Source organism: Halyomorpha halys, unplaced genomic scaffold (genome assembly GCF_000696795.3).
Source record: "Halyomorpha halys isolate HHAL.00 unplaced genomic scaffold, Hhal_1.1 Scaffold121.1, whole genome shotgun sequence".
Taxonomy (NCBI): Eukaryota; Metazoa; Arthropoda; class Insecta; order Hemiptera; family Pentatomidae; genus Halyomorpha; species Halyomorpha halys.
The window spans coordinates 1,358,305-1,386,302 of record NW_027107242.1 but is presented as its reverse complement, the minus strand read 5'-3'; the positions used below and the strand labels follow the sequence as shown (position 1 = coordinate 1,386,302).

The following is a 27,998-nucleotide window of genomic DNA, read 5'->3' as shown; positions in this document are numbered from 1 at the left end:
TTTTTTAGGAGGAACATGTTGTTGGCTAAATTAACCTAATACAATTATACTTGATAGCCGATCAAGTTGGATAAATGATCGTAGTGTTTCCTCATTCGTTATGGGGTCGATGCCCACCTAGATCAATCAATATTTATTACATGATGACCCCGATAAGGAAATCTTTACATTTCTGCTATGGTGCTGAATACGTCTTTAATGGAAGAATCGAGTAAATAAGAAAAATATTTAGTATGGAGCAGGGGTTCACGCCATCTCCCTTTCTCTCATATTTATAAATAATTACCCTTTTATTATATTCAATTATTCAACTGTTGTGACTTTGCAAAAGACATTGTATATGAATATATTTATATTAAATTTCGGGCAATTTAATTAAATTCTTTTTAAAATTCTAGGAAATGTTTACTCTATTTTTAAATTAATTTTTCTGACTTATAGGTCCAAATGCGAAATATTTACTGTTTGCCTATTCTGTGACTATTGAAACACTGAATCATACTGTGGAACATTACTTTCGTCTCTGGCATCGTTAAGTGAGTTCATTTATCAACTGCGACCATCTGCGCGGGTCGTTAGTTCAGTTTATTTTGGTGAAAGTTAAGAATTTCTCTGTCATGATCCTCATTCAAACAGAAGTTCAATAAACTAAGCCTTTCATCAGATTATTTCAAGTTATATATGTGTCGCAGGTAGACTGCCAAATTCTCCATTTACTCAAATGACTATACATATATTAAAAATGCAATGATTGGACTATATGGTTTATTGTTTCCTCATATGATTAAAATATTAGGAGGTAAGTCGGAACACGGTCAGGTCTATGTTTCTTTCAAAAAATTGTTTATGTATGGTTTCCGTCAGATTTTTTTTTCTCTATTCAAAACTTAAACTCTTTTGTTGAAAAAAAAAATGGCTAGAAACATGTTAAAAATTTCAAACTTCTTACAAAAAAACGATCATTACAAGCCCTTAATTTCAAACACAACTTGAACTACGGAGCACATCATAGCAGACTGATTATGTGGGTGTCCCTTTTAGTAGACATAAACTGGATGTCCCCTTCATAAACTTCATTAAACCTTTCATTGGATGTTACTATTTTTTTGACGTTATGATGAAAATGGTTTTTATTAAACTCCTAAGTGGACCTGACTGCCTATGTAACTAAATAATTTACATGAAAATGAAAATCTATACAACCTATTGTACATTAATTAAAAAATCATTTATTGAAGTTATTGGTTAGAATCATACGCTCTGTTTGAAATTTTATCCACACTTTTTTTATGTACACACATACATTATAACATATATATTTTAAGCGTGCAAGTCTTATAATCTAGATAACTAAATATACGTTTAATATATTTTTTGTTTCCATAATTGGGGATAAATAAAATAAAGAATTATACATGTGAATTCATCATGAGAGTATAGTAGCTCTCATATTTAATTTTTTTTTTATTTAAAGAAAGAAGCATACATATATTATGTCTAATTGACTAATAAAATCGACATGTTTTATATGTGTACTAATCCTACGGAACACTTCTAAAAATGTAAGTATTAAACTATTATGTTTATTTGCCTTTCAAATCTCAGATATCACTCTCTTTTATTTTCCAATGATGAAAGAGGCACGTAGTAAAACTAGAGATGGGTCTGCGTTAACACCCACCCGTAACGAAGGGAATACAACTAAGGAAGAAGAGATGCCCCGGACAAATTGGAGACTGGAGAAGGAAATACAACCTTTGAATTGAGCTGAGGACATAAGGTCTGTTTCAGGGTGAGCCCTCTCAGGCACATCACAGCTTTTTCCTTTATATCACCAAATCAGGTCGATTTTATGATTAAAAACTGTTTCATTACTTTTAATATTAAAAATATTACAAGTATACAATATATATATGTTGCTGCGTTTTGACAATACCAGGTCGAATAAAAATTTAATTTAATTTAATATATATATTGTTACTATTGATAGTAGGTGGCTTATAAATTTACAGGTAGAAAGAGTTTCGGTATCCACTAGGGAAGTTGGAAGGTAAAAGACATCCGAGAGCAGCGAAGTCAATCTGGAAACAACAGATGAAACCGCTATAATTCAAACCACCCTGTATTCAAACTAGATAAGTACACTAATAGTTCTGCATTGCAATTTTTGAATAGCTAACGGATTAAATAAAAGCTCAGTATCGGAAATTTGGATTCCATACATACATAATCTAATTGTTATTCATAATCAATATCTTGTGCCCTTCATAAAAATATCTCTTTTGTGAAAAAATGTAAATCTAATATAATAGTATCCCGACTGGGTTTATGGTTTGGATTCCATGCATGCCACATGATTAGGTGAGTAAATTGGTGAACATGACACCGTTGAAAAAAAAATTAAATAATTTAGTATACAAAATTATATCTAGCATACGATAACAAGGGGGTCTGAGTATCTATCTTTAGGTTTATTATCCATTTATAAGAACAGTATGTCTTCGACGAAAATGCTAACGGTTCGAAAATTGAATATCTAAGGGATTGGTCCAGTTTAGCCGACAAAAATGTTTTGAAAAATTCACGAATTACTCTCTCCAGGCTTTTTTCAAACTTTCATTTCGAAAATTTAAAAAAATATATATTAAGTTTGAAACTTGACGTTAAATTTTCAAGGTAATTGGAAATTCCAACTTTAATTCTACGTTATAAAAATGTACTTAATTTGATGCAAATTTCCCTTCCGAACGTAATCACACGAATGTTACTGTCGGTTCAAGCATACATTTGAAGTGAAAGTTGGCAAAATAAAACAAGCTCACATTTTCTAGTTTTGCCCTCTGCCTTATTCTATCCTATATGGTTTTGAAATTTTTTATTAATTTTTTTTCTTTTTTTAGGAGATTATTTTATTTTGTAAAAGCAATTTTATTTCTGTTGTTTTGTTCTACAGATATAGATACTTATGTTCGGTGTAATATTATTTTCTGAACCTTATCTGTAATTCATTATTGTTTGCATTTTATCAGCTGCATATCTAGAACCCTTTAATCACTTTGAGGGGACAGATACACTAGACGTATTGCGTTAGTATTGGCAAGACAGTAAATGTTTACAAATCGTATATTATGCGATATACCTTTATCAAAATCATTACAGAGTACTTCATTGCGCCTACAAATAAATGGGTTCATGCCTCCCTCTCTCCCCTAACCATTAAAATTTACCTGATGTAATATAGTGAACCTGTGTACTGGAACATCCTGTATAATTATAAAAATTAGTGAACATTAACCACGACACACGATGAGTAACGTTTGTAAGGGCTAGTGGTTGTACAATGAGGTTATGTGGTCAGCACCCGCGCTCAACCATCTGATTTTCCCTCTCTCTCTAAACCATTAAAAGGTCAATTATCCATTATGTATGGATACCTGGTTTCACAGGATCAATATTACTTTATCCAAATCATGAGCATAGGGTATGTATAGGTAGAGGAATATTTTCCATTAAACTGTTGTTTTGATCAGCTAATAAATTTTGTTTCCATTTCTGTATTATTATAGAAATTTATTCTTCCTGAACCTAGATTTTTTTAATTTATGATTCATGATTTTGTATTTTATGTCTAAATTCTCATTTTTGCATATTAATATTTGTGTAACAAAGTATTTTATGTTATTGACTGTTTATATTTATTTTTTGTGAAAGGATTTTATACCATTAAAATAAAAAAAAATGGATGGGTAAATAAATATGAAGAGCTAAGAGGCGATGTGTGGGGTATGAGAACTGAGATCTCCGTAAAAGGGATAGGGTTGCTCATTGATGCGATGAAGTGGCAAATCCTCGATTACGAGGCTGAATGCTACGCTTCGCCGCTAGACCAGGATTTGGAACGAAATGACAAATATTTTGAGCTTCAAAAATATATTGAACTTCAATAATATAAAATAATTTTTCACTATCTATTAAGATTATTTTCTCCTCTTATTAAAAAATGGTTACTATAACTTACCTCTATACTGTGAGAGCAAGGTATCCTTTAGTCGTTTTAAAAATTCAATTTTTTTTTTAAATTCAGACATAATTTTTTATGTAATTTCCAACTTTTTCATATCTGGGTATTTAAAAAAAAATACTTCAATTTTTTTATTTATGTTTTTTTTTGTGATTTCAATTTTATTATATTTTTACTAATTAACAGAAAAAAAATATTCCAAAATGGAAGTTATAAAAATTGTTTTATGTGATACGAAATAAGTCATCTATGTATAAATATAACAATGATAACACGGAATGTTTTCATATTATGTAGGAAGATGGTCCAAGTTTTGGTTAAATAAAGTAAAAAAAAAACGCATTGATTTAAAAAATAGTTTTTCAGCCATTTTTTACTTTTATGACTGTTACCCGGAAGATCTTTCTGGAATCATTAAATAGGTTAACTAACGTTTTCTTAATATACTGTAATTATAATATTACCTGTGGAAAAATATTAACTGCCTAGCAAATGATACTATAAAAGTTATTTTCAACAAAAATGGAAACATTTTAAACAAAAATTGGGAAATTAGCTGTATCTTCCAGGAATGCCCATATGGTCACGACACGCATCAATAGCTCAGGACTAAATCTGTATATTTCGAAAGCCCTTAAAGACGACTACAAAGGAATAAAATTAGTATTTCAGTTTTTAACATCAAAAGAGTCAAAGGCACAAATATAACATTAAACAGACAATAAATAAAATAAAAGTAAAAATAATAAGTAAATAGAATAAAAATAAAACAAATTTAAGCAAAATGAAATAAGAAATAAATGGCGTTGATGACCAGTGATTTATTACGTCATTAAATAAATGAAAACATTAAAATCTCTGGTCCTCGTAAACATATTTACATACATATAAGTACATCTGGAGAGGTCTGTGAAGCTAAAATTTTAACCCATCTCAGTAATATTATCAACCCGTTTGTCGATGAAATCTATGATGTCTGAAATAATTACCAGATAATTCTTAATTCTCCAATTCCATATTTCAATCCATGGAGAATTATTTAAAAACTAGAGGATTAAAAATAAATCCCACCATATAACCTTAAAATAACCTTTACCTTCCGTCGTAAAAAGGCACTCCCCCACTCCATCCCTCCCCAATATCTTTATTAATTTTACTTATCTCTGTCCTACATTCGACTATATCGGGAAAAGTGACTGACAAGGAATTCTCATCCAAGACTGAATAGACAAGAAACCACGTCGATTCTAACTGATAGAATGCTTACAAGACAAACGGTGCAAGCTTCCAACGAATTAATTAGACTGATTTACATGACTACATAAGTCCTCGTATACATTGTGACATAATTATACATATTATACCAGAATCCATAAGGCCAATTTTGACTAACGGAGTTGATTCGAAACTATCGAATTCCTTTCTTATTCAATCTTCATAATCCGAAAGTCTTCGTAAAATCCACGATGCACCTTACTTTGCTACAAGTAAAATCACCCATTAGGACCTCAATGTTCCATATATAGCCGATCTAGCCCAAACCAGATATAAATTTTTATTGTAATATTGAATTTATTATGATAAATTCCATTTCCACGCTATTTTTTAACCTTGCTTTCTCTTCAATTCCTGGTAAATCTCCAAGTTGTCTTAAAAAAAAAAAAAAAAAAAAAAAAACCTGGAGACCATATGTAGAAATTATTGGAATACTATCAACGGATAGTTTCTTCACAAATCTTTCATTTCATTATAGCATATCACTTTTACTGTTGTGTTTTTAGCTCACAATTAGATACAGTTGTAAATTTGATGAAAATAAAAAAAAATAAAGAGGGGCTGATGAAAGTAAATGACTGAAATAAGTTATGCGTAGTCCGGGGAAACATTTTGAAATTTCGACTCATTCACTAAACTTCCCGAATAGATGGAAAATGAAAGTTTTGTTAGAAGAACTACACCAATTTAGATAGTTTCTCTTGGACTATTTTTTCTGCTTCTTCTATGGATTATCTGAGATCTTTTGCAGTTCAGAAAATCCTAGCTCTCCTAATTCGTCATAGACATTGAATAGGACTAGTAAATATACAATAAAAACATAATTGGACAAAATGTACTATTGTAATTACCTTTGTAATTGTTGTATAAAAAATACTATTAATAGAAAAATATATGTACAAAATATTGAGTTTAAAACAAATATAATAAAAACTTGTATGATTGGGCACTGAAATAAACTAAGTAATGCGTAGTATTCCCTTTATTATTTCGTCTTTTATAACTGCTGAACTTCACCCCGAATCATTCATTATAATAAGGTTAGTCCATAAACGAGACATGTACTGTTTTGTTTAAATTAAAAAAAGTACAATAAATATTTATGAAATAATTGTATTACCGACCTAAATATCTATTATATCAATACGTCTACTACCATTACTTGAAAAATATTTTTCACAGATTCAAAAATCATTCTTCTTATGTATAATTACCGATTCTGTTACTAGATTTTAAAAACGTTCAATGTAATTAAATTCTCGTATGAAATAATATAAGTGACTCCCATATAGGAATACCTGGGCTACAATAAATGAGGCTACAATAAATGTTCCTCCACTGCAAATTAAGGAGCCGAAATACGTAAAGGCATTTTTAAGGAACAGAGTCTGGCAAAGTTGGGATTCAATGTGGGCTGAGGTTCCACTGACTAATAAGTTGAGAAATGTTAAAACACATAAAATGGGGAAGTGCCACAAGGGGAAACAGAAGAGAAGAAGTGGTGGCTGCTCGAGTGAGAATAGGGCAATGCAACTTAACACACGCTCACTGATCACAAAAGACCAACCTAAACGCCAAACCTGTCAGTTCCAGTTACCCATAAAACATATAATTGAAGAATGCACATCATTTCGTCAAGCCTTCGAAAAAAAGAAAATACCTCGTTCCAGGGAATTGCCTCTAAAAGACTCAAAAGATACCATAGGCAAAATCGTAAAAGTTCTGAAAGGGACCCAACTGTATTCTAAAATATAAATTACCAATATCGACTAGGGTAATCTCTAACAGTTTATATTTAAAATATTCATCTATAAAATGCAAAAGACAATAAGTAAATTAAAAAGGGTGTAATAACCAAGAAGTTGATTGCACAGAATAAAACTGTCCTCTAATCTAATCTCAGTGAATCCATAGTTTTGCTAAGAATAGCCCGAGATCTATTTATGTAACTAAAAATAAGTCATCTGATAAATTTCTAATGTTTTTGTACACTTATTAGGCAAGTATTAAATTTTAATTGGATTTATTTTAATCATTATAATGATTTTAGCTTCTTATCCATATAATCTTCCTTGAACATTGGGGCTCTGTGGTATTTTCAAAATTATGGTTATTGCGAGCCAGGCTTCTCTAGTACGGCTTATACGCCCAGATGCCGCTTATCGCATTCAATACCAAGTGGCTGGATTATCTTCTGGAGTTCTGTATTGTCTTCTTCAAGCAAGGAAAGAGCTGGTACTTTAGGGATCCTACGTAGGGAGGTATTATGGCTAATTCTAAATAATGGGCTTATAAATACTTCATCATTTATTGATTTCATTATTAATGAGTCAATAAATTTCACTCTATTGGGTAAGTAATCCTAAAACTAAATAATGTCAAAATCGGGACTTAAGTTTGGCATAGCTCCAAAACTATCGCCTACACCTAAAAATTCAATTACGCCACAAAATAGCTAATGTATGAAAGAATTGCCAAACCTCTTGTTAAAAACAAAATTGTATAGTAAGAATACAGGGTTTAAATATGATTCAGATTGAAAATTACTAAATCAAAATTTTTTATCAAGTACTACTCTTGAAAAAGCCTAGTTAAAATATAATAATCGTACACTATCCAAAGTCTAAGATAAATCTAACGATAACTCTGAATCCTCATATGATCGATTGATGGAGTGTTGGTGAGTAAAAAAATTCGAGGTGTTCGAGCGTGTCAATGGAAATTGATGTAATCGTATCTCCTTCACTGCCAGAATGTATACACATCGATTGTGTGTGACAGCTGATTGTGAAGACCGCTTTTATCTGCTAACGTCTACCTTCAAGCTCAGAGATTATAGGTTTACTCATATCGAACCTACATCAATTACGCAATCCTATAGCCATCTTGTGTGTCATCTATATTGTACTTCTTATATTGTATTGCTATTATTTACTATATACATGCATGCCTTGATTGATCCTCAAGAAAAAAAACATATATATAGGGAAGTGGGGTGGCTTAGTGATAAGACATTATGTCGCTAAATCCAAGGACCGGCGTTCGAATTCGGCTGAGCCAGATCATTTATTCGGTTACTGTAGCCATGAGTGAATCTTCTGGATTTGGGAGCACTTCGGGGTTCTCTGATCCTTGTAAATAGGGTGCCCTTAATTAAGGGAAAGTCAAGTGGTCGAGCGTCATTCTGACCAAAGCACCTTGCATATTCGTTAGTCTAATATTGGTCAATATCTTGTAAAAACCTAGGGCTATTAAATATAGTTCAAATTATAAACTATCAAAATGGTTTTCTAATTTAGTTTTATATATCACGAACAATGCCATGTTATAAATATAAATTTAATTTATTAAATTAATTTTTTGGAACTAATTTTATGATTTTTTTTTCATAATGAATGGAATAAGTATTTATATCCTTTTAGTTAGAAATTCAAATAAAAACGTTTGATAATCACTTTTTTGGTCTCAATTGTCACGCAACTGATATGCAAATCAACTGATATGCAAACATGCAAACGCATGGATGACATTACAAATCATATAAGGCGAAAGTCAACATCGGAGCAACGGAGTCATTTGTATTCTGTTCAATTACCAGTATGTTTGAGTAGATACTGACAAAAAACCCACCAAGGGCTTGCGAGCTTTTTCATCTATACTACAACACATCCGAGATGAGTATACCTATCTCAAACGTCCTATTTATATTTATTAAACATAATCTTATCTTTAAATATAGTGTTTGCTATTGTACATGGAAAAGAAAATTTTCTATATAATTGAGCTTATAAGATGTTCTTATAAGATGAGCTTATATATTATTCATGAAAAAATAAAATAATATTTAGATATCATGGCTGTTAAGACTACTCATTTATATTATTGAAAATTGTTTAGTTTAATTAGATTTAACATAAATCTTATTTTTAAAGTTTATTATCGGCAATTATTAAGGTCAGAGTAGTCAGAAAATGAATGTTAACAACAATTCTAATGGATTTTGACTATAATTACTTAGTCAATTGTCCAGTAACTGTCCCCCCTTAAGGTGTTTTATGTACATCAAATGTTCCCTTCGCTACAACCACTTCCAACTAAAAACGTTTTTGCTCAACATCTCCCAGACCGGGACGTCTGGGAACACAGTCTATTTATGCCAAAGACACTTCACTGCCTGCCCCATGCTGTTGATGAAAGTGTCAACTGATCTACTCACGGTATTTACTATTATGTAATTATTATTACCTCATTTGCACAAAACATTATTTTATTTTTTCATGAATAATATATAAGCTCATCTTATAAGAACATCTTATAAGCTCAATTATATAGAAAATTTTCTTTTCCATGTACAATAGCAAACACTATATTTTAGATTTACTATACATTTATTAAGTTTAGGTTTTATGTAGTTTAAAGTTTTTCATATATTTAATTTTCTTTTGTAATTAAACAGTATTATCTTTATATTTTATTTTTTTACTTACGTTTTGTCATATATTTTTATATGTACATATATATTTTTCTGCGATTTGTACAATTACTCTCCCTCCCCCAAAGTGACCAATAAAGATATTTATAAACTCAGTGTTTTTCCTCAAACTATATACACCATTTATTTATTTCGGTTCTCAATAGAGATGGTTTTAATAATGTTATCAGTCCAGAACTCTGAGGAACATCACTTGTCAGTTAATTAAAGTCGTTTTAATAATATGAAATTTCAAAATTTATTTTGTCTGAATCGAATCTTGGGTTTAAGTGTTAAAATATTAGAACTGCTTTAATATGAGTGGATGCCTACAGTTGTGGGCGGTCCCGAGCTCCAACAGGTGAGATACCTGAGGAACAGTTGTGGTCTCTCTGGTCACAAATCAAATCTCTGACTTTAGTTGTTATCACTTCTTTGAGAGATCTACTATTTACATAGGGGGTGATGTATAATTTACTTTTCGAGAATTAAGCATTTATTAGCGACGCAATAGAAATTTACATAGTTTTTTATTATTAAAAATATATACCCATCATTTATAGAAATGAATTTATATAATAGTGAGATATTATTCTATAGAAGCTTAAACAACATTCCGGTTGACAAGATACACAAAGTGGATGCTGAGTCGATTCTTGATGATAATATTTCTTTTTTAATTTATTGATAAATATGATAAATCTGCCACAAAGTTGGGCAGTAGGTAGTAGTGATAACTGATTACGTTCATACCAAAATAAAATAACTTAAGAATAAAAATAAACATTAAATGAGAAAAAAAAATGAATATGAATTTCTCTCTAAATATACACAAACAGAAAGATAAAGAAAATAAACATAATCAAAGTATGTAAATGAAAAAATAATCTCCAGTCACATTTACACTCATATATACAATATCGATGTGAGGATCCCAGAGTACACTCTATCCCACACATATGGGAGGTAATTGTGATCCCAGCGTATCCCTCTCACCGCATCACTGGTAAGGAGCCAGTGGAGGCTGATCAAATGCTAAAACCGCAAACAATCAACTTGAGTGGAGCATCTGTCCACAGCTAGAAATCTAATCATCCATTTTTATTTGACAATAAGTCTCTAGGATACTGCTGTTTTAACCTTCAAGGTGGATTGTAGGGATGGGTTGAACTGGATAAGGATTGAAGCAAAGGATTAGGATGATTCAAAAGATTTATATGGAAATTTTAGAATTTGCTTGGTATGAGGTCAAGGACAAAAGGAATACGAAGGCCTTGGTGTAGTGTTCGATTGATAACGTAATAGGGTGCATTGACTAAGTTCTAAGGATTTTGGATTTAATGGATTGGATACGATTGCGCTATGTTCAGAAAGGCACCCGAGCAGTATTGTTTCTTTTCAAGGCCTAAAGAGACGTAGTCAACGACTCTGAGGACTTGTTTAACTGTGGAGTGCCTTGAGCGGAATCCAAACTGATGTGCGGGAAAACTCTGTGATTCAACTATGTATAGGATATGTTTTAGGAGGATTTTTTCAAATAATATTGAGAAGATTGGAAGTAAGCTAATAGGTCTATAGGAAGCAGGATTATTAGGAGATTTTGGTTTTGGAAAGAGAATTATAATAGAGTATTTCCACAGGACAGGAAAGTGGTTTGTTCTGAGGATACAATTATAAAGATATGTAAGGAATATTACAGCTTTGGGAGGAAGTTGGCGAAGGATTTAAGGAGTCAGAAGATCATAGATAATAATTAATGCTAAATTGTCAAAGGTCCTCCAAAATAAATTTGGACCTGCCAGTCAGTGTGTTTTTGACCTACTGCTTAAATTCTTCACACTAACAATTGAGAATATATTTCTAGTGCCATTTGTTGAAAGTATTATTATTTTTCGTACCCCCCTGGGGAGAAAAAATAATAAGCAAGTGCAATATAAATGTTTAAGATAGAGATGCTTATTATTATTATAACGAATGCAGTATCATATACGATATTTATTAGTTAGTATATAGGTGACAAATTTTTCCAGTTTATTGTTTTTCAAATTACACTTTACATGCAAACAAGCAATCATGAATATCTATTTTTATATTTTTAGAGAAGGTACCCTAGAGTGTTCAGAAAAGGTTCAGACAATACGATACCTAAATAAAATATGTCTATCGCGTTCATAGCTTTTTTTTATTCTCTTAGTCCCTTTCCTAAGAAATGCTCAATCGAAAAATTATCCTTTTTCTGCATATTTAGGTTATAAAGATAAATGCGTATAAAATGTGCGAAACAAATCATTATTAAAACATTATCTAGAAGTATTCAACAAATTAGTTTACACATGGGTAAGTGAAAGTAGTTTTAAAATTTTTTAAAATGTAAACCATACCAAGTCTGCTCTAATTTTCAACTTTCGTCGAACTTTAAGCTAAATCGGATAGATCGGTTTCGGAAAATATGTGTTACAGACATACTGATTGTTACACCAACATTCATTTTCTATCTAAGCTGTCAATATATTGGTGTGCCAAGGAAAATATCTTTACGTATGCTTAAGTGGAAGTACTCGAAGAAATTCAATAAAATCGACACGGGACAAGATAGGCTCTAACCCAAACAATCCTTAGAGGCCTCATCAAAATCGAATCAACGGTTCAATCGGTTATGCCCAGACAAAAATACGACTACAGAGTGACAGACATGAAACAATTTTTTTTTGTTAATGTATAAAACATGAAAACTGAACATTAAACTGAACGAAATCATGAATTGCGAGTTTTGATCCAGTTGAAATAATTTCTTTTCATTAATTACATGTATATATAGATTTCCTACTTTCGGTATTGAGAATTAAAAGTGATGTAGTATTTATTATAAAATGTATATAAGATAATCTTATTTAACAAGATGATTAATTTGTATTCAATCTTTTAATTTTATAAAAATAAAGAAAAATAATCGGTGAAAAAATAAATTACATTCGATTTTCAAGATCAGTTATTGTTCAAGAGCCGAGCAAAAGCTGTTCTCGATTAACTGATTGGAAATGTTTATCTCACGCTTAATACCTTTCATTCTACGATTTACTAACTTTAATACTTATTTAAAAATGAGAAGTTGTTTATAATAGTATACTCACATTTAATATTTCAGTACAAGAAGAGCACCTCCATGTATTTATTATGCACGGTCAATAAAATTAGATTTGTCTTTTTGTTAAAAAAAAAAAGAAGATAATACAAGAAAAGTTTTACGTATTCAACTGTTCTGTTCTGTTTAACGGCGTAAAACCTCCCCGGTCATCAACGCCATTTACTTCCTATTAGTTTTCAGCAACATACGAATATACATACACATACATATTATGACATACATCCATATATTCACACCCACATATATATATTTTCACATACACACGTACACACACATACACATAAACACACACATGCACATATATATACACATACCTTTATACAGACGCTTTTTTTTTTTTAACTTTTTATTATTTTTTTTTATTTCATATTTCTGCAATTATATTTTGTGTTCTCAAAAATTTAAGTACCGATTCTATGGTTTTGTCATCGTTTCTGAGGGCTGATGATGTGTCAGGTTTCAATCCAAATCTGCTGAGTTGTAACGTAAAGTATGGGCATTCCTCAAAGATGTTGCCAATTGTTATTACAGTGTTTACATTTTGGTTGCATCTCCTTTGTAATGAGGTAGGAATGAGTGAGTCTTGTGTGTCCTATCCTCAGTCTAGTGAGCACAACTTCCTCTCTACGACATTTGCGGCTGGAGTTACTCCATGGTCTAACTTCCTTCTTTATAGTTTTCAGCTTACTCGCGGGGCTCTCGTTCCACATAGATTGCCACCCATTTGTAATTTTCCTTATAAGGAGTCTGCTCATCTCTGTTGGAGTTAAAACGACTTTGCCGCGTCCCGGTAGCGTGAGTGCTTCTCTAGCAGCTCGATCAGCCAGTTCGTTTCCTGTGATTCCCACGTGGCTCGGAACCCACATAAATGTACTGATATGCCCAGATTTACTAGGGTGGTTATATAGTAATGGATCTTAGAAATTTTGGGGTGTTTCGGGTACATGTAATCTATGGCTTTTAGCGAGCTTAGTGAATCTGTTACTATTATGATGTTGTTTTGGTTCGAAGACAAACAGAAATATAATGCTGCTGCTATTGCATTTAGTTCAGCTGTGAATATATCACATAGCTTGTGTAGTTTGATTTTGTGTGTGGAATTGTTGGCAACAAAAGCTGATGCTGTTGACTGTTCTGACCTCGATTCATCTGTGAAGATTGTAAAGGCTGTCGGCATGTTTTGGATAAGGCGAGAAAAATGATCTATGTATCGAGAATGTTCAGTGCTTGCAGTATTTCGAGAGTTCTAGAATAGTTTTAGGTCGTTGATGGGTTCAGGGTGGATGGTCATTTTCTAATTGATTAATTTTTAAGGTTTTAAGAAAAGAGATGGTGGAGGCGATTTTTGTTGACAGCGGAAGAGTTGAATTTTGTTTTTCTTGAAAAAGATTGGAAAACTTTCCATAGAATATATATTTATGGGTCGGATGTTCGGTCTGTGAGTACAATTTTAAAGTGTAGCCTATGGCTAATTTTAATCTTCTAAATAAAAGAGGCGATTGTCCGGATTCAGCCCATAGGCTAAGAATAGGGCTTGTTCGAAATGCTCCGGTCGCGATTCGGATTCCGGCGTGATGGATTGTATCCCGCTTAACGAGCACTTGGGAACGAGCCGATCCATAGACGAATGATCCGTAGTCCATTTTTGAACGTATTAATGCCTTATGAAGTGTGAGTAAGCTAGTTCTATCGGCACCCCAAGAGGTGTAGCTTAGTGAGCGTAGAATGTTTAGTTTTTTGGTACAGTTCGTTTTTAGTGTACAGATGTGATGTTGCCACGTCAGTCTTTTGTCAAATGTTAACCCTAGAAATCTATGGTAATCAGCGTATGGTATTTGGGAGTTACCTAGAAATAGATCGGGTGATAGAGGTGTGTTGCGTTTTCTACTGAAGTGGAGGCATGTTGTTTTTTCGATGGAGAATTGAATGTCGGTAGTGTGTGACCAATGTTTGATCCTGTTTATTGCATTCTGTAATTTATTTTGGATATCGTTAATACTTCCAGATCGACAAAAAATTGCCAGATCGTCGGCAAACAAAAGAGGCTTAACTCCCCTAGGCAAATTCAGTCCGACTTCATTTATAGCTAAAGAAAAAAGAGTTGGACTGAGTACACATCCTTGAGGTACACCATTAATCTGTCTGTATCCCTGCGAGAGTTCGTTTCCAATTTGTACCCTAAAATGTCGATTTTCAAGAAATTGTTCGATAAATTAGAACATTTGGCCCCTGATTCCTATAACGTATTCAACTTATACCAGTTCTTAAAAAATACCCTACTTAAGGTTACCTTCAAATGCACATCTTTAGCTCCCTTAATTTTTTTTTTCATAAATGCTTTTTTAATTTTTCCTTTGTTAAGAAAGCATTAATTCCTAAGGAATTCATTCAAATAAAATGAGAATTTTTAAAGCAATAATTTTGTCAAGGAGAACTAAATGTATGCACTTAAGGAAACCTTGTATCTAAGGTGTTCCTTAGAAATATGGCCCTCTGATGGTGTAAGATTGAATAAATGATTTGCCAATTACGATGCTCTGACAGACCAAATATGGCATTTATGGAACGAAATATGAAATATTCCGAGGATTTTCTACTCAAACAACGGTTTAACTTAATCTAAATTTTGTTTGGTTTCCTTCCTGATCATCTCGTTCAAGACCCATTTCTATCTAAAGACATTTCTTACAAGGATTCTTCCATCTCATTTTCCCGTGTTTTCTTTTGTTTGCTTCGTCCTTGTCTATCATCTATATTCAATAAGTGTACCATAAAGTTCTTGAATAAAAGATTAGTCTTCAGAACTATACTGTTATATCCTTTACCTGCAATAAAATCTTATTAAGCGTGAAAAGAAAATCCCGGTTTTTATTTTCCGATCTCTATGCGAATGCAAATTGAAATTCCGCTCCGTTAGCCTGACATCGATTGATGCTAAAAAAAAAAAGAAATATTATTCAATTCCATTCCTTACGCTATCTCCATCATATACTCTTCGGATCCTTTTCATATATCCATATCCTTGTTCATTCGATAAAGTAATATTGCTTATGAATAATCGTGACCGGTCACGTTTGTATCACCGGTTCAATCAAAAGTGTACACATAAGTGCCAATTCGAATATTATTCTAATTCTCGGGCCAATTGATTTAGTCGAGTTGCTGTAATTGAAATCAATTAGAAGCATTTAAATACATAAATAATTACTACGTTTTTTAATTAATTTAATTAATATATATATATATATTTTATTGATAACTTTATCTGTGACTATTTTATTGATAACTTTATCTGTGACTATTTTATTGATAACTTTATCTGTGACTATTTTATTGATAACTTTATCTGTGACTATTTTAGGTATCTCTCAATGGTTATTTTAGTCTTAGTTTAAAAGTATTTAAAAAACAAATGATAAATTGAATATTTTAATTTACTGAAATAACTGAAAATATGTAATACCAACAGCTAATATAGCTCTATATTGTACATGGTACTTATCATTGTTTTACCTTCTACCTGGGTCCTGTTTCATAATGGAAGCTAATAGTATTAGTTAAAAATACAAGTGTAGAAACAACGTGTTAATTACACTAATACTTATTTTTCTTCTTAATAGGGAGGACTATTAGTGATATTTCAGGAGTTAAAAAATACTAAAGTACAAGTTACTATTATACAAGTCAGTTTTATTTTATTAGGTTAAATCGAAAAGACTTATAGTATTAGTTTGTACTTTATTATGAAATAGGGCCCTGGTCGTTTCTGACATTGAGATAGTCTAAGAGACCTACAGCAGAAAAATGTCAGTCATTTCATCCTAATTTTTAATTTCTTAAATGGAAACTATTTGTAATTAGTAGCAAAATTAATGAGTCCATCTGGTATAGTTCTAGTATAGTTTAGAAAAAAAATTTCAATCTGAGCTCCAAATCTTTTAAACCACTTACGACACTAAAAGCCAAATCAAACATTATTTAAAGAAGAGTACATTTTTTAATATATGAGCCCTAAAGAGCTATTTACCCTCAATAGTTCCCGAGGTATACTACTTTAAATAGTTACATTTGGTAGAAAATGTACTACAATACGTATTTGGTGAATCTATTTTATAATCATCTAAATCTATATCTCAGGAATCATTAGCCGTATAGATGTATATTAGTACCTACTCAAATTGAAGCTAATTAATATCCTATGGTAACTTATCTATTTTGTCAATAGTAAATATACCCAGTTTTCATTAAAATAATCAAACAATAGGGTGAAATAACTAACTTTATTCCATAGAACTTTTGTTCTAACAGGTACTCTTACATTTAACTAATCTATTCTAATCAGAGTGGTAGGATCTAGTTTACATTCTGTGGGGCCACCATGAAATAAAAGTCAACCATCTCAGGTCATGCAGCTCAAGTAAAGAGCTTGTTAAAGTACTCCTGATCGTTTTTCTCATGTACCGTTGCTAATAATATGCTAAAGAAACTTTGTTTGCTGTTTAAATTCATTAGTGTAATATTTATTTATTTTTAATCTTATACAACTTTTTGCATAATTAGTAATTATTTCATTCCCATATGCCCCTTAATGGTAGCGACCTCGTGAGCCTAATGCACATCCGGCTGATAGCACGACCGCAAAGCTATGAGGAACGTCGGCCCGAAATTACCATGTTACATGCAGCGCCTGATTAGACAACATCCAATATACATCCAGTCACCATGACTGATGAAGATAACACTGCCGTTCTGCGAACCCAAATCGTTTAAAAATCATAAAAATATTTTGTATTTTAATAATATAAACGATAAAAATATATTTTAAGATATATCTTTGTAGTATTTACACGTTTTTAGTGACCACCGTGTAATATTTTATTTTAAATATGATCTCCGTCTTATATCTTACAATATATGTGGAATATTAAAAATGGAAATAATAAATAGGGATTATTACACAATTGATGAAAATTACAGTTATACAATTTGAGCAATGAGTATTACAATTAAATGAACAGTTGTTTCTTAACAAAAATATTTGCTATATTATTGTATTTTTAAAACAAAGCTCTGTGATATCACCATTGGGGCTTGAGTGTACATAATAATCTGTTGAGTGTTTTCTATCTTCTGCCTGAATAATAATGTTATTTCATCATTATTTGAGCCTTTTGAATAGACATAGAGGTTACATTTAAAAAAAATATATCTTTGAACTTTCAATTTAATGTGGAATATGTTATAAGTTATGTGTATCATTTACGTAATTGAATAGAAACTTAGACTGCAATAGTGGTGTAATCAAAATTCCATCATTAGGGTTTTCTCGACAGCACTCTCCCCTGCTGCTGAGAGGCATCTCAGAGTGGTTCTACTCACTCATTTTTCCACTAATGTAAAGGAGAAAGGAAAATTACTGCTGATACTAAAACAAGATGGCTCTCGCAACCATAAGTTTCTTCTTCTCTTCCAACAGAGAGCGATGGAGGAGGTAAGCTTTTGGTTGTTGGCTGTTGGCCATATAGGACTTCCCATATTATAGGAGACCCTCCAATTCAGATTTTCGATTCCCAAAACAGGTTCATAAGTTGTATTAGCTTTATGTAATTACGTTTCTTTAACATATAAATGTTCTGGGTTTTTTTTTTCTCATTCAAGTTTCCTTGTTTGATCGAGAAAATTGAAATGATGGTGAATTCTTAACGTAAATTAAATTATGAAACGATTTTTTTATTGGCGTTAATCAAATTTTCCGCACAGTTTAGACGTGGATTGTATTAATACTTAAACATTGTTTGCAGTTTTTGATCATTTACCCTTTTAAGATAAGTTGGGCCAAAAAGTGCTTGATTTGAATTTGCATTGAAATCTGATTTACAATTTGAACCAGTAAAATAAAAAGTAACCTATTTCATTTTAGATTTAGGTACGCTAAGAAAGATTAAGGATTGAACAATACCCTCAAAAGATAAATCACATCAACAGTTCCTACCCTGCGAAAACAAAATCTAATTTTCGAAAAATGTGGGGATTAGATGTGTACTGGGACACCTTGTATATTACTAATTTTGAATATAATTATTGGATATATAATAGTGATATTATCAATTATCTAATAAACTTACGAAGACAACCGAAGCAGTATCATGAATAAGTAAAATGTAAATCGGCAGAGTAAAACTCTGAGAATCGGCTAAGTAGTGCTGATTGAACTCTCTTAGTTAATAAGGCCTGCTCTGAGTATCCTCCGAATCAAATGGTTCTCCAACTAAAGAAAAATTACCTGTACGGTTTTTTCTTCCTGTGTAAATAGCTTGTATTTCCTTCGGCCGACTCAATTTAGAAGCAATTTCCTGGTGGGCAAGAACCGAAGTTACTAAACAACTTCTTTCTCGGATCGGTAGATACTTTTCAATATATCGTTTATAAGTCTAAACATATATGTTTGTACATCGCTAGGATTGCTATGAAATATTATTTTATATTACATTGGTATTATTAAACAATTATATTTGGATGCGAGATTGAACAACATAAAAATTTTCAAAAATAATTTAATGAAATCGGCGCAATACGACTTTACAAAAGGATTGTTTGGAACGATATAAATAAAGAATAGTGGTTACAGATAGAGGTGAACTGGGGCGCCATTCTGCCTTATCTCATTGCCCCGGAAGGGACTACAATAGGATACTGCATTGGACTCAAAACACCAGGCTATAGAAACCTTGTCAATGCCTACGACTTAATATGTTCCTGATCTATTAATCTATTAATGCTGGAGTATTGACCTGATGTAACTTCTGTTTGTTGATTAGGGGAAAATCATACCTATCACGACAATACAATATGAATCGGTTCATAGTTTTTGTTAAACGTTTAGCGAGAAAACGGTATGATATGATACCTTTAGAGTATGACACCTCTGTTTTCATTCCATTATAAAAGTTCATTTAAAATTCATTTGTTTGCATTCTTTCAAAGTTTTTAGAAAATTAGGGAAAAAAATCAAGGATACTGAATATAGAATTTACAATAAAAGTCAGCAGCTCACCATCAGATGACTGGTAAATGGAAAAGTAAGTCTATTACATGATTCACTTTTCCATAAGTAATATAGAGTAACAAAGTGAAATCATTGTAGAAAAAAAAATAAAGCGAAAAAAATACTACTTGAGTTAATGAAAACCCATTATGAGTGATGAACAGTTTATTTAATTTATTTGATTTTTTTTTTTTCATTAAAAAAATTACATCCAATATGGTCCGACTAGATAACAACATGTATCGGTCATGTGCCAAAATAACACATAAAATAATAGACATAAGTGAAATGTAAATATTACAGTTTTGACTATTAGGGTGTGGTGGAGGCTATATAATTTTTAAGCTAGATAAGTACAATATGAATTGATATCAAGTGATACAATTAATAATTTAATTAACAACCTCTAAAATGAAAATAAAGTAAAAAAAAAATAATAATTTGTAAAAACATTAATTTTAATTTAAAAAATAATAATAAAAATAAATGAAATGATTTTGAAGTGAATAATAAAGCAGCAATTTTACATTTAATTAGTGAATTAATATAATAATGAGAATAAAACAAGATGATACAGAATATGATGAAGACAAGGATCCAATAATATCTATTACTAAGCACATACTTATATTGTTAATTCTAATTGTAATATAATAAATAAATTATTTGGAGTTAAGAAAAATAGAGGCAGATATGGTCTTTTGGTGAATCAAAATAAATTATTGGAAATCATAGAAGTAAGAAAGTACCCACTTAAATATTTCTTTTTTATTTTTTTTTTTTTTTTTTTTTTTTTTTTTTGTGGTTGAATTATTTATTAGTTTTCCTGGTAAGCGATTGAATACAGATGCTACCATATAGTTTAAGGCACGTTTACTAAATTTATTGTTAGAGTGATTCGATAAATTTAATTTTTTCTAACATTTTTAAAACATAATATTTCTTTTCTAAATAAATTATTATTTCTAAATTTTAAGATAATTATATAAAACAAAATATTTGTGGTGGTAATGTACCAAAGGTTTTAAGAATTTGGTTTAACATTTGTCAGAGTAAGAGCTTTTTTTTTAATTTTCTGAGGGGGTCTATCTGTTTTGTAGGATTTGACTTTTCAAATTATTTTTGAAAAATCTGCGATCCACTTTGACTACTTCTTTATTCATATTATCATTTCACACTATTAAAATATAGTAATGATCAACTCCTTTTAGTCCATCGTCCTTCGAACAATAGTCAGTGCTCCTTACTCGGTAAGCTACATCACCTATACATCATGCCCTGGATATCCCATTTATCTCAAATCTTATAAAATCCATATTCAGTTGTATTTAGTGTCCTGACTCATCCTCAACAGGCTTTTAATACGAATGATGTGGTTGAGAGAAATGCGTTATGATCTTCCAGAGACCTGTCTTTCCCATCACAACCAGTTGGGGGAGGGAGGAGGCATAGTTCGGAGTTCTCTAGGCTGAATATATTAAATAGCAATGAACTTATTTAAGATGTTATTTTACTCAAAGTTTAATCTTTTTATTGCTAATTTCATTATCATTTAATTTATACATGCGTAAATGTGGTGTGAATGCGCAATCTGAAGTTACACAATGAAATAATTATAATTACAAAAAAAAGATAATGGTATTGCATGTTGTACTCCTTATATACATCTATAGAATTGTGGTTCTGATCATCCCTGCATGGCCATGGTTTAAAAAAACATTGCCTCCGTACCTGGTACGAAATACAGCACAGAGAAAAGATAGATAATAATGTCCGGATGAAGGGGTCATCCTGGTTGACCCCAAAGCTGTCTGGGACGGTTAATTACTGTAGTTAACTCAAACCGGTGTTCGATATCAGTTCCCGGTTACTGTGATGATATAGGGCTTGTTACTAGCCATATCTGTTAATTAATTTACCTCAAGATTTATTTACTGAGACAATAGCATTGAACTTTGAAGGATAATAGCTTTACATGTGGGGAAGAAGTTAAAGAAGTATTAACCACCCAATCGTAGAGCAAGATAACTTATTAAATTTCAAAATTAAAAAAAAAAATATTGACCATCATATGAACCAGTTAGGAACATGAACATGAATTTTTTTTTTCATGTCCTTCACAAAAAAACTGTAGCCATTTGATCTAATTTGTTTTTAACATTTATCATCAAAAGAAGAATCCATATATAATTTATTAAGATGTATCAAAGTAAAATCAATTTAAAAGAAATAAAAGTATACCACGTACATGTAGCGCACTGGGCTAAATTTTTCCAGAAGTGTCTAGATCTTGAACCAAAGTTAATTAGGTCTTGTTAGTATAAATAAATAGGTTTATCGCATTGAATCTTAGAACTAATTAAAAATGATTGAATAAATGGGGCTTTTGAAGTAATTAATGAATCCATATTTATTTTAATACTTGCAGACTTGGCAATGCAATTATGAAATTTCAGCTTTTGTGAGCCAAGGAGAGAAACATTGGAGTAAGTAATTTTGTTCTCATCTCCATTAGTTTTCATTAAAAATTCATTTATTAATTGATTACTGAGCAGATTAACTTCAATTAATCTTAAATTGTTGGACATACTTGTGACTAACTTGTTTTAACGAACCAAAACTTTATAGAACATCCCTTAGAGTGTTCAATATTACTAAACTTCCATCTTGACTTAAACTACTGTAGCATTCAACGGCTCGTATATTTACACAGTTGAATATTGGATATCAATTTTTTTTTTAGCTGAAATTAAATATTCAAACTTTATTTTTTCTTCAAAAGAGATAATAGGCCATATCTATGGTGTATTTCTTCTTTATAAATATTAATATATTTGAAATATAATTGAAAATAATCAAGATAGTAAACAGGGGCCCTGAAACAGCTGTGAAAATTCAGAATAGAATATCTATCAGATCATGACAATACGATCTTTTGCAGTGAGTTCCCTCTCGCTCCGTTTTCTCTTATCAGTTCCTCTCTTCCACAGCCTGTGAAATTATCAATTTTATCGACCGTACGGTTCACCGATGCAAGAAATTGTAATCTATTCTAAACATGTTCAACTTGCTTGTTGTAAATTGCATAGATAATATTAATTATAAATTTAGTCCGTTCTATTATCACTTAATGTTCAATGATAATTAAATAAAAATTTAAATTGCAAGTATATAAAAACAGTAAACTGTGCCATGACGGTAACCATCGTTCAGTTCAATGATAATTAAATAAAAATTTAGATCGCAAGTATATAAAAACAGTAAACTGTGCCATGACAGTAACTATCGTTCAGTACACACTATTGCAATAACTGCGAAAATTGCTGCAAGGGTGTAAACGTTCACTAAGTACCTGGGCCTTTCTGCTGTTTTTTATCCGTCTAATTGAAGATGGATCTACAACATCTATACCGCCCGACATTTTTACACTTTCTCTATTTCTAACTTCATATACAGATGCTGTCTCCTGACACTACTGTTAATGTTGATAAATGTTCCAAAAAGTGTAAATGGAGTAGAATTTAAAACTGTTTGTACACTGTTTAAGGCAAATATGTTACAAAAAAGAAATTTATGGTGATTTTAACACCTGAAATGTAGAGAAAAGTAGCATTAGTCTGTTTTAGACAAATGTTTAGCTAAGAAGTTGTTTTTTTCAATTATATTTCTATACTATTATTTAGTATCCTCGGTCCTATCCTCTACACAGTCGATACAGCTGACATCCCAACAACTCCTAACACAATCCTTACTACGTATGCTGATGGAACATGTGTCCTCACAGTTAGTAATAACCCTTTGATTGCATCCTAAACTCTCTAGTCCCATATCACAACCCTCAAAGAATGGTGTCGAAATTGGAGGATAAAAATAAATTTCAACAAATCCCATCAAATCAAATTTACCCTACGTCGTAAAACCTGCCGACTGCCCTACAGTATACTTTAATAAGGTGGCTCTTACCCCTGTCAAACAGATTCACTATCTTGGACCACACATTGACAAACGACTAACCTGGAATCCTCACACAAGACTGAAAAGACAGGAAACTGCACGCAGATGCCGACTATTACAGCACTTACTAGACAAACGGTCTAAACTTCCAACTCATTATAAAAGACTGATCTATATGACAATAATAAGATCCATCTGGACATAGGGAGTTGAGTTTTGGGGCTCACTAAACCTTGGAATTCCTCTCGTATCCAATCCTTACAATCCAAAATTCTTCGTAAAATCCTCAATGTTCCTTATTTTTTTTACTAATAAAACCATACATGAAGACCTAAATGTTCTTTATGTAACCGATTTAGCCCGAACCCGATATCATTCCTTCCATTATAAACTCCCTAACCACCCAAACCCACTAGTTTCTAACCTTGCTTCCTCTTCCCTGCCTGGCAATCCTCCGATGCGCCTGAAAAGAAGATGGCCTCGTGACTTTATATTGTAAAATGTCTTTAGAGTTCTACTACTGAGTACTTTCTCTACATGCTGTATCATTTCATTATCATTATGTCATTATGATCAAATTTACTTGTTGTATTTTGTATACAGTTGTAAATTTCAATAAATTAATTTTAAAATAATACTATTATTTACAAGTTATAGAAAAGTATCTGATTTATAACGAATAGGTAGCATAATTAATTTTAATGGAAGGTATAATCTCGGTACTAGGCGTACTATTATTGGTTTTGGTTAGGATTACACCGCGTTATCGTGTTGTATAATAGGCTTAAAGTACTTATATTCCCTAATTAGGGTAGTGAGGTTGGATTATCTTACAGGCTAGCAGCATACCCTATTTCATCGTGGTAAGCTCGAAATTTAGGCCCGTTCATCACATAAGGAAATACCGTTTTTATGAAACCAGCGAATTTAAAGCGTCCAAGATTCTTGTTCCAACAAGCTGAACTACTGGTTACTAATTTTTTTGCTTATTGGCAATTTAAAGTTGTATAAATTTATAGATTTAAAAAAATGCTATCCAGATTTACTGATACCGGCTTTCCCTCCCCCTACCTACATCTCCTGTGGAAAGGTATCGTTTTCCGCTGTTTTGAAAAACCCTATGTCTCCAGAAAATATATTATTTCTCAAATAGCATAAAATAATGGTGATTCCAAACAACATTTTAGTCCTTGATGTATTCGTAATATAAAGTTTCTCGATTTTATGCAACAATAGTTCGAGGAGAACTTGTGGAAAGTCAAAAAGTAGATGATTTTAAGCCATGACGGCTAATATTCTATAAAATAATTTGTATCGACTGAAAGTCTATAAAGTAACATTCCATATTAGAACTAAAAAAAATTCACAATTCGAGTTTCGTGTTGCTGATATGATGCCAATTGCAAGAAGGAAAGATTCCCTTGTGACCAACGAACAAATGGCTTTACTCAAAACAATGTCACTGATCTTAGATTTGACTTGAAAATGAGCAGGGACACCAAAGATACCTCAATGGGCTTACACACAAACTATAAGCCAATAATCATAAAGTAACAGATTCCAAATAATGTTTTAGTATTTGACTATAATATGACATTTCCAATTAGGGTTTTTATTCTAGTTTTACCCATTAAATTGAGGAAAATATTTTTTTTTTTTTATCTCAAAAAAGATTCCGATCCCTAAGTGCATATATTAAAGTTTAAAAAGTAAATAAGAGCGATAGTGATTTCATAATACAGTTTCTCTAAGTATGTCGATTTTTTTTTTGGAGATGTTACGTTTCTCAACTGATTCCATTGCTCCCACATTTGTGTGTAACTTCGTTCTTTTTTATCCCGATTTATTGCAAAATCATTCCCTGAAAAAGTCTTCATTCTTATAGAATAATTATATTTGTATTTTTAATTGAACTTATGTATAATTTTTGACTGCCTTGTAAATTTATCATGTAAACATTATCAACAATTATAATAATAATATTATTTTAAATGATAATTACTTGTTTTAGATTCACCATCTTAAATGCCGTCCTGGTAACTAAGGCGTCGGACCTCCTCGAACTCGTGAACTCCGAGTCCAGAGTGATGCTACTGTATGCCACTAGAGAGGAAGCCATCCTCATCCTCTCCTGGGCGAGGGACTACGGCATTACTGGAGAAAACTACGTCTGGGTCGTCACCCAAAGCGTCATTGAGAATCAGATGAACCCGCAGCAGTTCCCTGTCGGCATGTTAGGTATGTAAACATTGAAAGCATATGTAAGACTTTAAATTCGTTAAATGATCGTTAAGATTGTTTAAAGTATTTGTTTTTCTCCGAAGAAAAATTGTAATTACCAAAAAGTTTTCTTTTTTTTTTACACTAAGCGTAATGATTGAGATATTTAAATTAGACTGCGTTGTGATTTATATTTTTTTTAAAAATTTATTTGCTTGTTAAAATTAAGCATCTCAATCATTTAAAATAAGAAACGCATTTACTTAAACAAAGTTATATAATAAATAAGTAATACCTTTTTTTTATATCTATTTAATTGCTTCCTCTAATTACATTTGACAACTAGGAAATGACAATAGGTCAGTGATTGGTGCTAAAACTTAGCATGTTAAGAAAATTACACAATCATATCACGGTAAAAACCATTAACCAGCCCAAGTTATGTAAAATGTATGTAACTGTTTATGTTAATTCTACCAAAAATTTAAAAGTGACTGACAGCTAATTTTGATTTATTCAGGTCATGTTTGCTCTGGCTCTGCCAAATGAGCCACCTTTCTTAAGGAATTTCTATTTTTTTAACCAAAGGAATATAAAAACATGTACATTAATATCTCAAAAACTATTTATTTACTGCTTAGGATATTTCCTCTTTCTTAAGTAGGTAAGAATGAAACAAAACAAACAAAAAAAAAATTATTGCATTTCTATATTATATTTTATGTGTTATTTATAAATCTGATTTTACTATTTATAATACATATATGAGACACAGAGATATTACGTCTGAGGCGTGTTACTGACTGAGGTGCACAGTCTGAGACGGAGTTGTGTAAACACTTCTCCCTCTCTCGACTCTGTGCTATGTTTATTCCTCCTTGAGTTTCATACAAGGATAATAGTGTCAGATTTCGTAACAGAGTATGCGTGTTAAATGTCAATGCACAGATTAATTTTTAGGTTTTTTAAATCCAATAAATAATTTTAAAAATATATGGTTTAAAATCACCCAAAAGATTTTTAAGATCTTATTTATGGATAAACAAGTATCATACTATGGATCCGAAAGAAATATGCTATATAAATTTTCTTATATTAGTTTAGGTTTTCAATTACTAAACGCAACATATTTACCAAACAGAAAAGATAAAAATTATGAAGTCAAAACTGCATAAATCTACCCTAGTGTTTGTGAAATTGTTCTAGAAAGTAGGTTTGTATAGAACCTATGAATATATTAAAAGCTGTTCTAAGTTTTATTATTTATTGAGATAATTGGCAAAACAATTTTCAACAAAATGTAAAAAGATGAATAGTTTTTACTATGTATGATATTAGAATAAAAGTTTATAATAAGGATATATGATATATGTTATTGAAATATGTAAGAAAATAAAACTGAACTGTAAATTGGTAATAATTTAAAATTAAAAGGCCATTAGATGTTTTAGAATGTTAGTATTTACTTACGGAAATGTACAAAGGTTTTTCTCGTTAACTTCTCGAGAAAAGTGAACACTCAGTCTTACTAAACAGTCCTACACCGATTTTTATCTAAGTAAATTGGTACGGAATATGGTTGTGTGCCCCAACACTTTTGACTCAAGACAATGAACTCAAATTCAGGATATCTCATTAAATATTGTTTTAATTTAGAAAAAATCAATAATACTTGCTTTTTTTATTAAATGATAATAAAGAAAATGTTATCAATAAACTGAGATAAAGCAAACAAACTATTTATTATTATCCAATATTTCTCGACATTTTGCTGGGTTTTTATCTCAACTTTATGAAAACAAGATACAAACATAACGATTTATGATATACCACAAAAGTATTTATGAAAAGTTATATAAAGTATATA

General features: G+C 31.2%; 1 protein-coding gene across 2 annotated transcripts in view; it reads left to right on the top strand.

Moving 5' to 3' along the window:
• Positions 1–27,998, top strand: part of Nmdar2 (NMDA receptor 2) — a gene marked incomplete at its 5' end in the record, with an annotated part of 971,135 nt that overhangs the window by 709,953 nt on the left and 233,184 nt on the right. For both annotated transcript variants that reach the window (XM_067045541.1, XM_067045540.1), the window contains 1 exon segment: positions 25,923–26,149. In XM_067045541.1, the coding sequence (XP_066901642.1) occupies positions 25,923–26,149 (227 nt within the window).